Below are 16,014 nucleotides of genomic sequence, written 5' to 3' on the forward strand. Positions count from 1 at the left end.
TATTCTCAACAGTTTTGACTTGAAGACTCCCTATTATCCAACACAATTATTTGAAGACCATCCATATTGACCAAAACATTTCTGCTGTGGGAGTGTTGACAGTGTTGAATCAGGATGCTGATTCTGTTGTTCAATATTATGTTCTTCAATAAAAAAAATTATATATATATATATATATATATATATATATATATATATATATATATATATATTTTTTTTTTTTTTTTTTAATTAAATAAAAAGTAAAGTAAAATTAAATTAAATAAAATGAAAACGAAAAATAAAATAACAAAAAATAATAAAAACAGTTACCTAGATTAGGGGTCACACTGTATACCAAATAAATACATAATAATAATAATAATAATAATAATAATAATAATAATAATAATAATAATAATAATAATAATAATATTATTATTATTATTATTATTATTATTAGTAGTAGTAGTAGTAGTAGTAGTAGTAGTAGTAGTAATAATAAAACATTATTATTTAAATAAATTAATTAATTAACAGTTGACTATATTACCAAATAAATACATACATTATTATAAATAAATTAAATAAATTAAATAAATAACAGCTAGATTAAGGGACACATTGTACCCCGAATGAATACATAGATAAATGCATTATTATTATTATTATTATTATTATTAATAAATAAAAAAATAAATTTCTTTATTTAATTAAATGATAATACAGTAAGTCATATTGTTTCCCCTACTTGGAAGTTTGCAGAGGCTCCTGGGTTGAGAACTACTGCTCTAAGACATGGCTTGGTTTCCTCTAATTTTTGGCACACATTTTGAAGCCTAGCAAACGTAAATAATTAGAACAATATCTATCCATATGCAAATAAATGTAAGTTTGAATTACTGCAGTACCTCTTAGCAACCACATATGAGCACTGATAACATATCAGTATGAATTTAAACATACATATAGAAGCATTTCAGGTAATTGAACACAGAACAAAATATCCATAGGGTTCAGTAATAAAAAAGCAGTCTTTGTCTGCCCATATCCTGACTAATGGATGAGGTTGAGTCAATGTTAAAATGATAAGGGAGTTCAATGTTAAATGGTGGTTCTGCTCTGATAATGAGCCAGCTTTAATGTGCTGCGATTCCCTGTGGGCTGGTCAGAGAGCTGACGTGTTCTGGGCGCCGGGCGTTTAAGACACCTGAGAGAACCATGTTATACGCCCACAGCTGCGTTATTAACTGTAGCGCTATAAATCCACATGATTTATAGAGCTCCCTTTCCTGTGTAATCACACCACGGTGCAGGGGAGCTCCGCAGAGCGACTGAACACAGGGGGATGAGGAGGAAGAGGAGGAAAGGAGAGAAAAGGAGGATGGGTGTTGAGAAGAGGTGTGAAAATGAAAAGGACTGCTGAGAGGCAGTTATACTTCACTTCCAATTCAACTCTCCACCCATTTCATATCAAGAGACCAGTCTGAATCTGTACAACTACATCCTTCCGTATTTACAAAGCATCACACAAACCTGTGTGGAGAGAAGACTCTAGAGGAGAGTGGGGTAAGATGAGCCACTTCAGTTTTCCTTGAGGAAAAGATAAAACTAACACAATAACACAGTGCTATAGAAACATGATTTCTCAAAAATAAAATGACCCACTGACAACTTACCTCACATTAAATGTAAGCTGTATTATGTTAAATGCTATTGAATCATTAAAGAAAATATGAATATTTTATAATATTATTCAAGAAATAAATAAAATTAACAAGAAACATTCTAATTTCATTCTAAAGACTTATTTAGCTTAGATGCACTTTTCAAATTTTCATAAAATCATTAAAAAACTGCCATATTTTAATAAATAATAATTATTAAATATATTATTATTATTATGATTATAAAATACTTGATAATGATACTTGATAATGATTATCATTATTGTATTAATTATTAATAAATTATAATTATATATATATATATATATATATATATATATATATATATATATATATATATATATATATATATATATAATTTAAATAAATAAACACGTACTGGAAATGAAAATATATACATCATTATTATTATTATTATTATAAAAATATTTTTAAAATAAATAAATTAGCTAGATTAAGACACACTTTGTACCCAAATAAATAAATAATAATATATGCAATAATTATTATGCATTTAAGTAAATTATTATTATTATTATTATTATTATTAAAATACATTACTATTTAAATAAATAAATACAAGAGAACACCACACATTATCTAGATGGGAAGACTTCTGTGGATGTCCTGATAACAGCGGTAATCTCTAGACTCTCCGTTATCTACCAAAATCATCTCTATCTGCAAAAAAAAGGAAGTCCAACATCGGAGCAAAGTGGACAAGTCAAGGATCCCTCAGTCTCGCTGCAGCGCACAGGCCTTAATGAGCTTTTAATGTAGCTTCCCATTTCAGTCAGGAGACTGAGCTAGCAGCCAAACAATAAAGTGAATAAATGCCTCCACTGAGAATAATCTACAAAGGTGCTTGGCATCCCTCATCTCTCTCTCAGAATGAATAAAAACCACACCGCTCATTTTCTCTCCCAACAGATAGATGTTTGTAATTGGAGGTTTAATTTATGATCGGGTCGTCTTTGGATAATGATATCGAGCCATTGTAATTTGCTGATGCAAATGGTATTTTATAACAGTCTATAAAAATGCCGGTGCTATGCAAGCGAACAACCAAACATCCTGAGTGTTCATTACGCTCCTCATTAAGGCATTCAAGTCTCTGTTAAATGCTTTTTGAGGCAAAGGCAACATGTAATTAAGGCCTGATTGAGCAATAGCACATATAACATAGCACAGCAATTTACATTCGTCACTATTTGTGCAGAGCTACAAAGACACGAGCTGGCGCTATTGCCGGAATGTGAGAGGGTAGGATGTCCTGACGAACAATTTGCAGTCAAAAAAAAAAAAAATGCACTGCTTTGGTTTAATGAATATTGTTAAAGTGGCCAATTATATCACTGATACATTAATGACAGGCCATTTTAAATTAGAAAATGACAGACAAAAGACATTATTACTACAGTATGAATAGCACGACAAAGGGAGCAAGAGAGTAATATGCCTTTTGTAGCCTTCTCTACTTGAACATGAAACTAACTTTTTTTTTTTACTATTTTTTTTTTTATTTTAAATGAAAAAGTAACATGCGAAGGCCATGTATGTTATGGTAACCCATACTTAGAATTTGTCCTCTGCAGTTAACCCATCCAGTTAGTGTACACACATTAGGAGCAGTGAGTAGTGAACACTGAAAGTACACCCGAAGCAGTGGGCAGCCGTTTTACTGTGGCGATTTGGGGTTAGTTGCCTTGCTTAGGGGTACCTCAGTCTCAATTCGACAATGGATTTGCAGATCGCAGGCGGTGAGTAAAACGGCATCAGATGTCGTGCATTTAATGTAAACAACAAACTTTTTTGTTCCCATTTTATTTATAATGATGTCAAAAGTTACTCTATAGGTACTCGAGATTAACATGAGATTGGCGGAAACTGTGTGTGTTATGTACCCTTTAAAAGTGATTAATACTTTAATTCAGCAAAGATGCATTAAAGCGATCAATAGTGTCAGTAAAGATGTTTACAATATTATAAAAGATTTCAGTACTCAAATAAATTCTGTTTTTTGAGCTTTCTATTTATCAACATCCATAAAAATGTATCAAAAATATTAAGCAGCACAACAGTTTTCAACATTGATGATATATTTTAATATAACAATTAAACAGTAATTGCAAGAACATTTCACAATATTAAAGGTCCCGTTTTTCGTGGTTTTTTGAAGCTTTGATTGTGTTTATAGTGTGCAATATAACATGTGTTCATGTTTGGCGTGTATAAAAACACAGTATTTTTCACATAATTTACTGATCTGTATACCGCTGTTTCCACTGTCATAAAAAGGGCTGATGACTTCCTTGTTCTATGAAGTCCCTCCTTCAGAAATACGTAACGAGTTCTGATTGTGCCAGCGGTTCCTGTGTTGTGATTCGACAGCAGTTTAGCGCATCTTGCCCGGAAAGGTCACGCCTCTTACCATAACGTGGAGATGCATGTGCTCAGTGTTATTGTAAACATGTCTTTAATTTTACCCTATCAATTTGAGCCGGAATCAGACCCGGTGATTGGACTGCGGGATGAAAATAACAGCGTTTCGACGACATGGCGACAAACACACTCTACAAACGCAACTCTTGTGTATTCCTGTGGGCGGAGGTTAGTCAAAAAACTGTTTTAGTGACGTCATTAAAGAAGGAAGTAGAGGGATGTAGTCCAAACTGGCCGCTCGATGTAGGCGACTTCTGTTAAATAAAATATCTCGCTTGGCATTGAACTTTGAGCTTTAAAATTTTACAGATTTTATTTATACTCTAACAACAACATTACACACTAACTAAAGTTTGAAACATGGGATCACGAAGAACGGGACCTTTAATATTATATTGTATAACTAATAATGTGATAACACCGTGATACATTTTTTCAAGATACTTTAATGAATAGACTGATAGCACGGCAGTGCACATATAAAACCAGCCTGGTCTCATGGAAAGACGTACCTGTGGGAACGTTTTCGCGAGTCACAAAAATACGTACCAATACGTACATATCTCTGGAGTTTCCTACAGAAATGAACACTAGAGGTAGTAAAACAGCGCTTTTAATCGTTTTCTTACACAGTTACGATTACAGGGTCAGATTATGGATTAATAAAGACTTGATTTACGTCTCCTTGCACAATAATATGTTATGACTTCTAAATGCTTTTTTACCAAAGTGCACGATTTGTAAACAAATATATGTTGGACTTTGCATCGGTTAACCAGCTCCATATGTTTCACTTTTCTGACATAAGCTTGCCTGATAGGGAGTTGGACTTAGGACGAGGAAGCCTTGGGTACAAATCTGGGGAAAAACAAGTCACAGTAAAAGAGCTCAAAGATGAGAGATCAAAACAAGCTAAAACGGCACAATTACGGATGCTTTTTATGTCACATTTGCTTTTGTTAACACTATCAGGTAGGTTTAGGTGTAGTGTTGGTGGAATGTTCTTTTAAAAAATAATAGAGCATTACACTTTTAGCGCCACTCACTGGACAAAATTTCAAATCAAAACTGCAGTGATTTGTATAAAAACCAACGTCATAAAAACGTACCATGTTCACATTTATCTGTTCCAATTAACATGCTTTTAGTGCCACTCAGTGGACATTGAAACCGCAGTGATATGTACGTATTGATACGTATTTTGCGACTCGCGAAAATGTTCCCACAGGTACGTCTTTCTAATGAGACCAGGCTCTATAAAACATTTACTTTCAAACAATTTCAAGACAATTCTAACTTTCAACGAACCTAATTATCTGCAAAGCAAAATATATGTAAAAATATGTCAATAAAGCATTACTGAGAAATCTAGCTAGCTTTTTATATGAGGTTCCCTTGGTTGGTTGAGAGTCTAGGTGGGAGTGGCTTGGCCATGTTACTGATAAAAGGGTTAAAAACAAATTCTGACCTTTATAAGGCTCAGATCCTTCCTCTGATGTAAAAACATAAGGCTTTTTCTCTCATTTTATCATCTGCCAGAAAATCTGAACTGGTAGAGCATTGTGAAAGTAACACCAAGTTCATAAGTCTGATCCCCAAGGAAAACACAGACGGATAAATGTAAACCTTGGATGGACTTTAAGTCACTTTGACTTAAAGCTGCTGCCAAATGTAATGTAAATGTAGGAGTTTGTTGAAATCACTATAACACAGGCACTATAATATAATAATAATGCTGACGCTTCCTTGGCAAGCACCATGAAAAATTAAGGAATCAAAGGCAACAGACAACATTAATACTAATACAATGAAAGAAAGGTGAAGAAGGTCACATTCTTGCCGAGACTTGAACACGGGCTGGATTTGAACAAAACTAAAGACATGTTTTTCAACATTCCTTCGAAATAATATATTAATTCATAATGTCATAATGGAAAGCCTAAGTTGTTTTGAAACGAGCTGAAGAAACAAGCTTTAGAATATGTATTAACTTACATCCGTGAGCTGCATAATAAGTCAGGCCTTGGGACAGTCATTGCAGGCATATTTTCATTTGTAGAGCTTAATTTAGAAAGCATGCCAGACCACACAGCCATGAATAATTAAAGACTAAACGGCATTAAGTGCAAAAAGCTTAAACAGGAGAAGCAATTAGCAGTTAATTCCCAACATCTGAACTACGCTCACATTTCCTTTCCATTCTCCCACTTTTAAGTCGACCGCAAATTTTGCGAGACAGAAAAGAGGGTCCATCTCCAGTGGAAAAGAAAAGCAATCCAAGGTGAAAATGAAGTTACCATTCATCACTATTCAAAGAGAAAAGCCTTCACCACTGCTTTAACAGTACGTCATGTGGTCTGTGAAAAATATTTTCGGTTTCCATTGAGTCGCTACATCTCAGAACCGCCTTTATGTTTAGCTACTGGACTATGCAAGTGTGTGTTTCATCTCGGCTCCCATGAAGGAACCAAAAGCCTCTTTCTTTGTGTGTGTGTGTGTGTGTGTGTGTGTGTGTGTGTGTGTGTGTGTGTGTGTGTGTGTGTGTGTGTGTGTTTGTGTGAGGCCTCGAAGTTTCTACCTTTATCTCCCCGTGTGACTGATGTGTTGAAACCCTGCTGAGGTTAACAGCACTTTTTATCTGTTGCTAGCAGCAACAGCCCGGTTTCCCCGGTGAGAGGGGAGAAACAGGACCGGGCTATGCAGCCGGCCGCACACAGCGATAAACAAATATGGCTTTCACCCAGAAACACACCCCTCAGACAAACACACACACACAGGATATTGTCAGAGCATCAATCTATAACCCCAGCGCATCTTGTTCAAATGCACCAGAGGGCTGACATGGAGAAAATATCTCTAAACCAGTTGTTCACAAGCCAACAAAGGGCAGCAGGCTTGCAGGTCTGTTCTTTCAGGTGAAAAAGTTTTTTTTTTTTTTTTAATTCCTAGATGCAAAAAATAAAATGCAAAAAAATAATATAACCAAACAGTTAAGCTAGCAAAACAAAAAAGCTGTGTTCTTTGTTGTTGTTAATGTCAAGCAAGAGTCATGCATCCAAAGTCAAAGAAAAAAAATAATAAAAATAATAATTTTATATATATATATAAAATATTTGTATAATTTGTATATTAAAAGTCTAATACATTTTTAGAATTAATAACATTACTAGACTTATTTTTTATAGTACTATATTATATCATATATTATTCTTATATTTTTATACTATTAAAAGTCTAATATTATTAGACTAAATAATACAAAACATTTTATTATTATGTTATATTAAATTATATTATTCTAATTTTCATATTATTAAATGTCTGATATATTATTATTTAACATTACTAGACTTTTTTGTATATGTTAACAGTACAAAAACTGCTCGACAAATATTTTAAAAACCTTGTGGGTTGTGCGTGTGATCAATTAAACATGCAAAAAGTGTAAATTAATGCATCTAAATGTGCAACAATGTTCCCTAACCGTGGTAAAAATGGCCTTTCCCGTTTTTCTTTTTTCTTCTTCTGTCGGGTCTGTATATAACAAATTCTGTATCATTCTGTATTCATCAGATTCAAAACACCTTACCCTCTCTCTAATCAGTACCAACAATTCAAGCAACTCCAAAAAGAATATTTAATGCTGATAAAATCAGTCTAGCCCACATCAGAAAGCAGATAGCACTTTCTCACCGATAAATGGCTTGTAACAGAGGTTACTTTGCCCAAGGTTGCGCTGCTCCCCACGTTCTCCACGTAGGTGGTGTTACAGCCCGCAGGTGCTGTGATCTGAAAACCGGTGGGTGTATGTTGCAGAATGGAGGCGTTTGATCCATGACAAGAAGATGGAGGCCATATTTATTTGTCATTTTGGTTCATATCGGTGTCAGGAGTCTTTTGTATCACCCTTGATTCATGATAATCATGCAGGTGCTCCCCAAGCACACGTTGTTGTATGTCTCAGTTAAGTACCAGCAATATTTGCAGTCATTTTGTGCAAGACACAAGAATGACACTGGCTCTAATCTTGTGTGAACAGCAGCACGCATCAATTTTCAGATGGAACGAGGGGTCAGATTGACTACAGAGCACCTGTTCAAAACAAGCTTACCCTACTAGAGGTAGTAAAATAAAGAGATAAGACACTTGATGCTGTGCATTAGCGTTTTTACCAAAGGCAAGAGATGTTATCAGGCCCCTCTGGCAGCATGACAAACAAAATATGACTAATGTTCAATAAATTATTATTATTAATAATAATACTACTGCTACTAACATTAATAATAATAATAATGATTATTACTGAAAATAATAAATTGAACATTGTTGTGTTTTATTATATTCCTATTAATATATTAGTATACAGTAGTATATAATTTTAATTGCATAAAGTGTATAGCATTTATGTTGTGGTATAAAAAAAAATACAACATATGGGAATAAACAACAGTCAATTTGCCGCATTCAAGTCCTCCAAGGATGTTTGTATTTACAACCACACAATTCTTTATTACATTCTGATGTGTGTTTAAGTGATTTTGGTTGAAAACAACATGTACACATTTGGCAAATTCATATTTCTTTTTATTTACTGACAAATATGGGTTTTTTCATTACTGCAACAAAATTGTGGGTAAAACTTTACAATAAAGTTTCATTAGTTTACATTAGTTAAAGCTGCAAAACATTTTGCCTCTTTGTCGCCATCTCTGTTTGAAACCTGCAATTGCAGTTATTTGCGAATTATCACCTTTTCGTGGGTTTCACGGCTCCTCGGCGCGGATGAATTCGATGTTTGCTGTCATTCACCACACCGATGTGGATACTGTACTTCAGAATCACAGATTCTACATCTTGGAAGTTTGACCAAAATAAGAATTTTTACCGGAAAATGTCTGAACAAGCAAGTAACATGTCTGCCACTTTATTTCTGACCAAATGAGGGAAAAAAAGCAATAAATTGCGCTACCAATGGTGAATAAATCTAACGATCGCTTAGCTCAGATCACGTCAAATTGTGCAAATAATTATTATCGTTATACTTTGTTCTCAAATTGTTAATGTTAACAACATCAGCATTGCGTGACTATGTATAGTGTGTATTAGCGTTTCCTGTAGATTTTTAATTTCTATATCCACTTCGTAGTCCGAAGCCTTTTGCTTTTGACTACGGGTGAATCTCCAGTTGTCACTGATGACTGTTATTTGGACCTTTCTGGATTACAATCCGCCATCAAAATAATTATTGCAGCTGCTGTGAGAAAAGGCTATGATCCGCCGCCTGTAGCATCCTCCATGTGCCATATAACCTGCTAGGTGGGACTCCTTTATGTAAAAAGACGTGACATAATGACGCAAAGACGAACAGCTGCATGCTTAAATTTCCCATGGTAACCCACCAGTACCATGTGGATTAGGAAACATTGTTACAAGCTTACCGCTGTGAATCGGGCTACGGTAAGTAGATAGTTCTGAACACTGGTTGGTTATGTACTTGCTCAAAAATTTATTTTGAATCATTTTTAACCAAAAAAAGTTATGGACTGCAGCTTTAACTACTTTAGTTAACATGAACTAAGAATGAACAATACTTCTACAACATTTATTAGTCTTAGTTTATGTTAAATTGAGCATTTACTAATACATTAATGAAATCAAATTTTGTACAATATTTGTTAACATTAGATAATGCACTGTGAACTAACATGAACAGACTATGAATGACTGTCTTTTTATGAACAAAGATTAATAAATACTGTAACAAATGTATAGCTCGTTGATAGTTCATGTTAGTTAATGCATTAACTAATGTTATCAAATGAGACCTTATTGTAAAGTATTACTGTTATGTGTCTAAACAACGCTTTATGTATTTTGTCATTCTCATGCTGCCACAGAGAATGATGGGAAATGTAGTTTGGTTGCACACATCTATCAGCTCATAAATCATGAGTAGAACAAAATCTAATAGCTTCATTCTTCATCATCAGTAAACAAAATGCATACAAACTAAATGGTACAGTCCATGATCAGAATTACAACTTGCAATCAATCAAAAACAAATCGTTTCCGCCATAAGTCTATAACCAACATAACGGAAATCCGAAGATTCCAAATGGTAATTACAAATCATTTGTATTCAACTCATAAATCCAAACATTCCAACACATGACTTGAATGAAACAATTGCTGAATAATGTAGAAACTTGGAACATGTGTTCACGGGTATACATCTATCAATGGATTTAATATGGCTCATACAATCCGAATTCAGAGTCAAAACTATCCGTTTATAACTAGGCGTCAATAAACCGCTACCACCGGGGGCCGAACTCACAACTTTCCAGGTGGTGGCCCACTTATCCAGCTGGAAGGCTGCATCTCCCTCAATCATTCTCTTGACATATATCTCCCTCTCTCTCAATGCGTTAGCCTTTAGCACTTTCACTCCTAGCAGACGATTACGAACATAACGTGAAGTGTCGGAGTGGCCCTAGGGGCCCCTGACCGTAACACTGCGCCTTGAATTCTGGAAGATAAGAGACTCATGCACATAAACAAGAAGACACACACACACAAACTTGTGCCTGGAGCACTTGATTCTTTGTTAATCTCATGAGTACACGCACACACAGAGCGAAGGGCCAAAGGGCCCGACTACACATAACCAGATTTGATGGAACTACAGAGTCAAAGTGAAACACCCTGCCATATTCGGCCTTTTTCTTTCCTTTCTGCACATCCCTCTCTGTTTTTTCTCCTTTATCTCACTCACAACATCATATAAAGAGGAGGACAAGGTTCGTGGCTCTTTGGTCACGTTTTCTCTGCCTAAACTGATATGACAGTCGAGGCTTACAGCCGCTACAGGCCTTTTACAGAGAGGCTTTCTTTTTTCTTTTCATTGCCATGCCGCAATGTCGCCATAAGGCAACATGAGTTTAACATGCTCTACTTTTCAGTCAGGGAAAAAAAAAAAAAAAAAAACATGATTAAGATCGAGTCTCTTGCTGTCTAGAGGAGATAAATAATGAAAAAAAAATAAATAAATAAATAAACTAACATTACTCTGGTGAAGGTCTTCATAGAGCTATCATCATGCTAAATGATTGCAGTCAATATTGCATCAGAAAAGCTGTTTTTATAAAGTCTGTACTCACAAACTTACAGCAGTAGATCAAAAACTACTATCAATTAAAATCAATACAGGCAATATAAGCAGCTGTCTAGGGATTTTGTACTTTCTATTCATCAAAGAACCGTGAAATAAAATTTGTATCATAGTCTCCATCTTAGCCATCACAGGAATAAAATGTTTTTAATATTATTACATTTTTAATTTTAATATATTAAAATATTAGTGTTTTTTACTTTATTTTTGATTAAATAAACGTAGCTTTATAAATCAAATCTTTTCACCCTTCTAATAGCTAGAAATGCTAGAAAACTATTTCCCTTTGCAAATGGCCAAACAATAAAAGAGGTTGAGTACTGACTGCATGACAGAATGAGTCCTGAAACCTTTAAACTCTCGTCTCTTCATACTGACAAAACATATGAAATAAATAACCTAGCGGCTCATAGCGGCAGTCGTTACCTGACATTCTTAGGTGACAGGTAATGTCAGCGTGTTTGTGTCTGTATGTGTGTGTGTGCGCGCATACAAACAAACATTTGAACATCTGATGAAAAGTGAGCTTTCTGTCATGCATAAATAGCGATCCTGTGACATGTTGCTTGACATGCCTGCGGAAATTTAGCATATAAAATGCACTGCGGCTTTTGAATATTTCACAAGGGTATACAACACTTTTTTTTCCCCCTCTCAGCTCCAGTGTCAAGTGTATACTGCACTTTCGAATAAAGAAGTACAGGGAATATATTTATAGAGAATATGATAATCTTTAGAATGAGAACAGTAAATCAATGAATCCCTGCAATTTCCAAAGCTTATTTCCATCCATAAGAACAGCATATACAAGGAATGAAAAACTGGATGGTGTTATTTCTCTGTGTAATGTATTTATCTGTGAATAAAAGGTGGGAAAGTATGTTTAAAAAGCAGATTATAAGCCTATGTTGGTAAAATGTGATTCACGTAGCGTCTAATAAAACGTGCGTGCGTGCATATCTCTTCACATATTGAACAATCCCACACACAACACAATCATTATGAAACATGAAAATCTTAAGAATGCATCATCATACTGTTCTACTGAAGAAGAAAAACAGGAAGATTTTAGAGATAATCAATCTACTTAAACCTAATTCTATTAAAAATGTGTCCCATCTAGAACCAGAAAAACACTCTAAACCAGGGGTTTTAAAACTTTTTGATCCCAAGGACCCCCAAATATGAAAATATATAAAAACAGCTCTATATTTTCACATATAAAAACTAGAGATGCACCGATACTGAATTACTCTGCCGATACGATTATTCACAATGATATATGCCGATGATGACAGTTTGATTTTCTTAAGGAAAAAAAATTCTGCTATACAGGGAATCATCTCACTTGTTACATTGCTATAACATTAAAGGTTAAAATTAACAATAGAGCTATTATATTCGACTGGTATTTATTTTCAGATATAATAATAATTACTTTTAAATAAAAACTGCAATGTTTGTATGCACATAAGGTAGTTTTCATAAACACTTGTCTCCATGACAAGTTTATTCAAGCATACATATATTATTAATAGTAAATAAGCTCCTCTCTAGTGTTTTTTTTTTGTTTTGTTAAATTATTGCTAACTAACAAACTGTGAACATTGGATAACTTTTCTGAGGTAAAGTGCAATGTTAAGTAACAAGTTGTCTTATTGACACCTCTCCATGGTTGAAACACTTATTAAACAATTACATGAGACATGATACATGCCAGTAAGTTGTACTATATCTTTCAACATACCTTTTGATATTCATGCATGTTTTTTCATGCTATAACGCTACAGCGACCTATCACGTAACATTTAAGAGCGTCAAAACGCCATTTATTATTTGAATTTTGTGATAAACTGGACAGAATTTGAAAGCAGAGACTTTGTTTCTTCTTATCTTATTTTCTTATCACAAGTAATAAAGCAAAAAGGCATTTGTGCTTATTGGATGGGAGGTGCGTTACAAATAATGTTTAGTGTAAATTCATAGGGTGTTATTCATTAACTGTTAATGCGTTACTGCCGCGTTAACTTGCTCTAAATTCAACAAGAGAGATTTTCTTCACAGACAGTATGAGCTGCAGTCCGAACACATTTTTCTGCACACTTCTGATTGACAGGATATAACCGTCCCTGATCATCGGCTGTTTTTATACCATCAGCCGATGGCTGATAGTGAAAATAATTGCTTTTATATATGCTTTTATTCATCGATGCATCTCTAATAAAAACCCATTTATAATGAGTATAATATGTCTAAATATTAAAATATTCCATAATATAATGAAATAATGATTAATCTCATTATTTGTGTTAAATTTACTACTACCAAAATGGAATTAAAAAAAAAAAAAATCATTGTGATTTACGAATTTTCTATGGACCCCTTAGAACCACTTAACAGCCCTCAGTTTGAAAACCCCTGCTTCAAACAATTATGCAATTCAATGCATTGCAAGTATGCCATCCAGTTGTACAGTACATGCTTTTATGTGTTCTTGTGTTACTGGTGGTAGCAAACCTAAGTACTCATGGGAGCAAATTATCTACAAATGCCAAGTAGCTAGCTGTAAACATGTTGACAGTTTAACAAACATGCCGAGTAAGATTCTTATCAACCTGTTGCTTTGCCTTGAAATGAGTTAACATGAATGAAATCCAACTCTCTAGAACAATATATTAACATTAATGCCCGCTATGGCACTCCTTGCGACAACACTGCAAAATCGAAAATCAAGCTTGTGTAACCAGAAGGATAGGAGTTCATGTACTCATGTCTCAATGGAATCCAAATAAAGCCAAATAAAAATCTATCAATGGCTTTCAGACAAGCTCTAACCAATGACCACAGTAGACTGTAGAAGAAGACATCGTCAGTGACACTTTAAACTACCCAAGCACTGAAAATAAAATAGCCATAAATATAAAGAAAGGCTCATTTACCCAAGGTGCAACGGGACACCTTTCACCATTTAATCAGTCAGTCACCCAAGAGTGATGTCCCTAATATCATGATTCTACCATTTCTCTGTTTAATATAATTAAAATGTCCGCTGTCGGGGCCATAAACGGGAGGAGAGGATACTGTAATTCTGCCGTAAAGCCGCAGAGCGTGAAAATGTCACTTACCGAGTACCCTCGTCCTGACAGAGAGTGAGTGGAGCTCTGGGGGAGAGAAAGAGAGAGAGAGAGAGAGAGAGAAAGAGAGAGAGAGAGACAAAGAGAGAGAGAACAACGTTGACCTTTGAGGGATACTATGAGATGACAGAGACATGATGAAGTTCTAGCACTTTAATATCAATATTCACATTAACCTTTTTCCCACCCTTCGTTTCTCTCGTTCGCCTAATGACACTCCTTATTCCTCTCTTTCTCTCTCTCTTCCTCTCTCTTTCTCTCTCTCTCGCTCTTCAAGATCTGCTAGAACACATGACTCATATGACTCGAGCACAATACAGCTCTGGCCGTCTGGTCTCTCAAGGCCTTTTCTCTTCAGTAAGACCTTGGGATTATCTTAGCAGAATGAGCTTTTAGTAGAACGCATACAAAGTTTATCTAAAAAAACACCTGGTCCTCTCCTGCGATAGATGAGAAAGTTAAAAAGATTTTTTTACATTTTCGGGAAGAAATTAAAAAAAAAAAAAAAATGTAAGCAGTTGTAGTATGCAGTTACCAAGGTTTTCTGAGTGTTTTCAGTGGCTTGCCATTCAATCACTATGGTATTCTGGTTGCTAGGATGTTATGTATTTGCAAGGGTGATATAGCTGGTTGCAAGTGTGTTGCTAGGGTGATAAAGTTGGTTGCTAGGGTGTTCCGGGTGGTTGCTTACTAATCTGGTCTGTAGATGGCTTGGGTCCCACCTTAATACACTTCTTTACCTGGTAATAGCTCACTTCTCTACAAAAAGTCACTTGATTTCATCACTGTGGATCTTTAATGTAGCACAAACTGTTTAATATGATGCTTAACACCTGAACGATCCCCTAACTCCTATCAGCAATAATAGCCTTAGCCACTAATAAGATTTTACACAAACATTTTTCAATATTTTAAGTTGTGTACTTTGCATTCAGCTAAACATTCTGGCATTAACTCAGCAATAAAGAGCAGTCAGATGGTTCTTGCATACCAGGTTACATCATTTTCGAGAACTGTGTCATAGATTGTCATCATAAAGGAAATGACATTTCAGATCAGACCCAAGACACCCAGCATTTGCATTCATTTTCCATGCTGTTGCATCAGCCCTTGTCAGTTTATAGTAAATGAGGGGGAACTAAAGCATTTATTTTGCTGTGACAGATTCCTTGTCAGATTCAGATTCATATAGGGGCCTTTAAAACAATTCAGGGCTATCTGAGTGAGTCATCAACAACTAGAAGTTACATGCAGTGCTGTAGGTAGTTTAAGACTCTGGCATGTCAAAAAAGGGAAACAATTCAACAATCTACACACATCTTGAACACAGCATGAATGTCCTGAAAACTGTAGATAGTTAACATCAGTCATTTAAGAGATCTGTGCCGATAGCACAAAGGTTACAGATTACATTGCAGGTAAAGGGTGACATTCTTAGTGTGGGGTTGTAACGATATACCGGTATGAACACGTACGATTATCATATCGTGTACATTTGCTTACTTATGGTATGGTAAAAAAAATAAAATAAATAAAAAAATCAAGATGCAGAATTTCACTTGCGCATAGACAACAACTTTCCACTTCACTAAACTTGCTC

General features: G+C 34.8%; 1 protein-coding gene across 1 annotated transcript in view; it reads right to left on the bottom strand.

Annotated features, from left to right (window-relative positions):
• fbrsl1 (fibrosin-like 1) overlaps nucleotides 1-16,014 on the bottom strand; it is a 342,013-nt gene that overhangs the window by 193,372 nt on the left and 132,627 nt on the right. The window contains 1 exon segment of the mRNA XM_048188682.1: nucleotides 14,406-14,441. Coding sequence (XP_048044639.1) covers nucleotides 14,406-14,441 — 36 coding nt within the window.

The sequence above is a fragment of the Megalobrama amblycephala genome, linkage group LG4, assembly GCF_018812025.1.
Source record: "Megalobrama amblycephala isolate DHTTF-2021 linkage group LG4, ASM1881202v1, whole genome shotgun sequence".
Classification (NCBI taxonomy): domain Eukaryota; kingdom Metazoa; phylum Chordata; class Actinopteri; order Cypriniformes; family Xenocyprididae; genus Megalobrama; species Megalobrama amblycephala.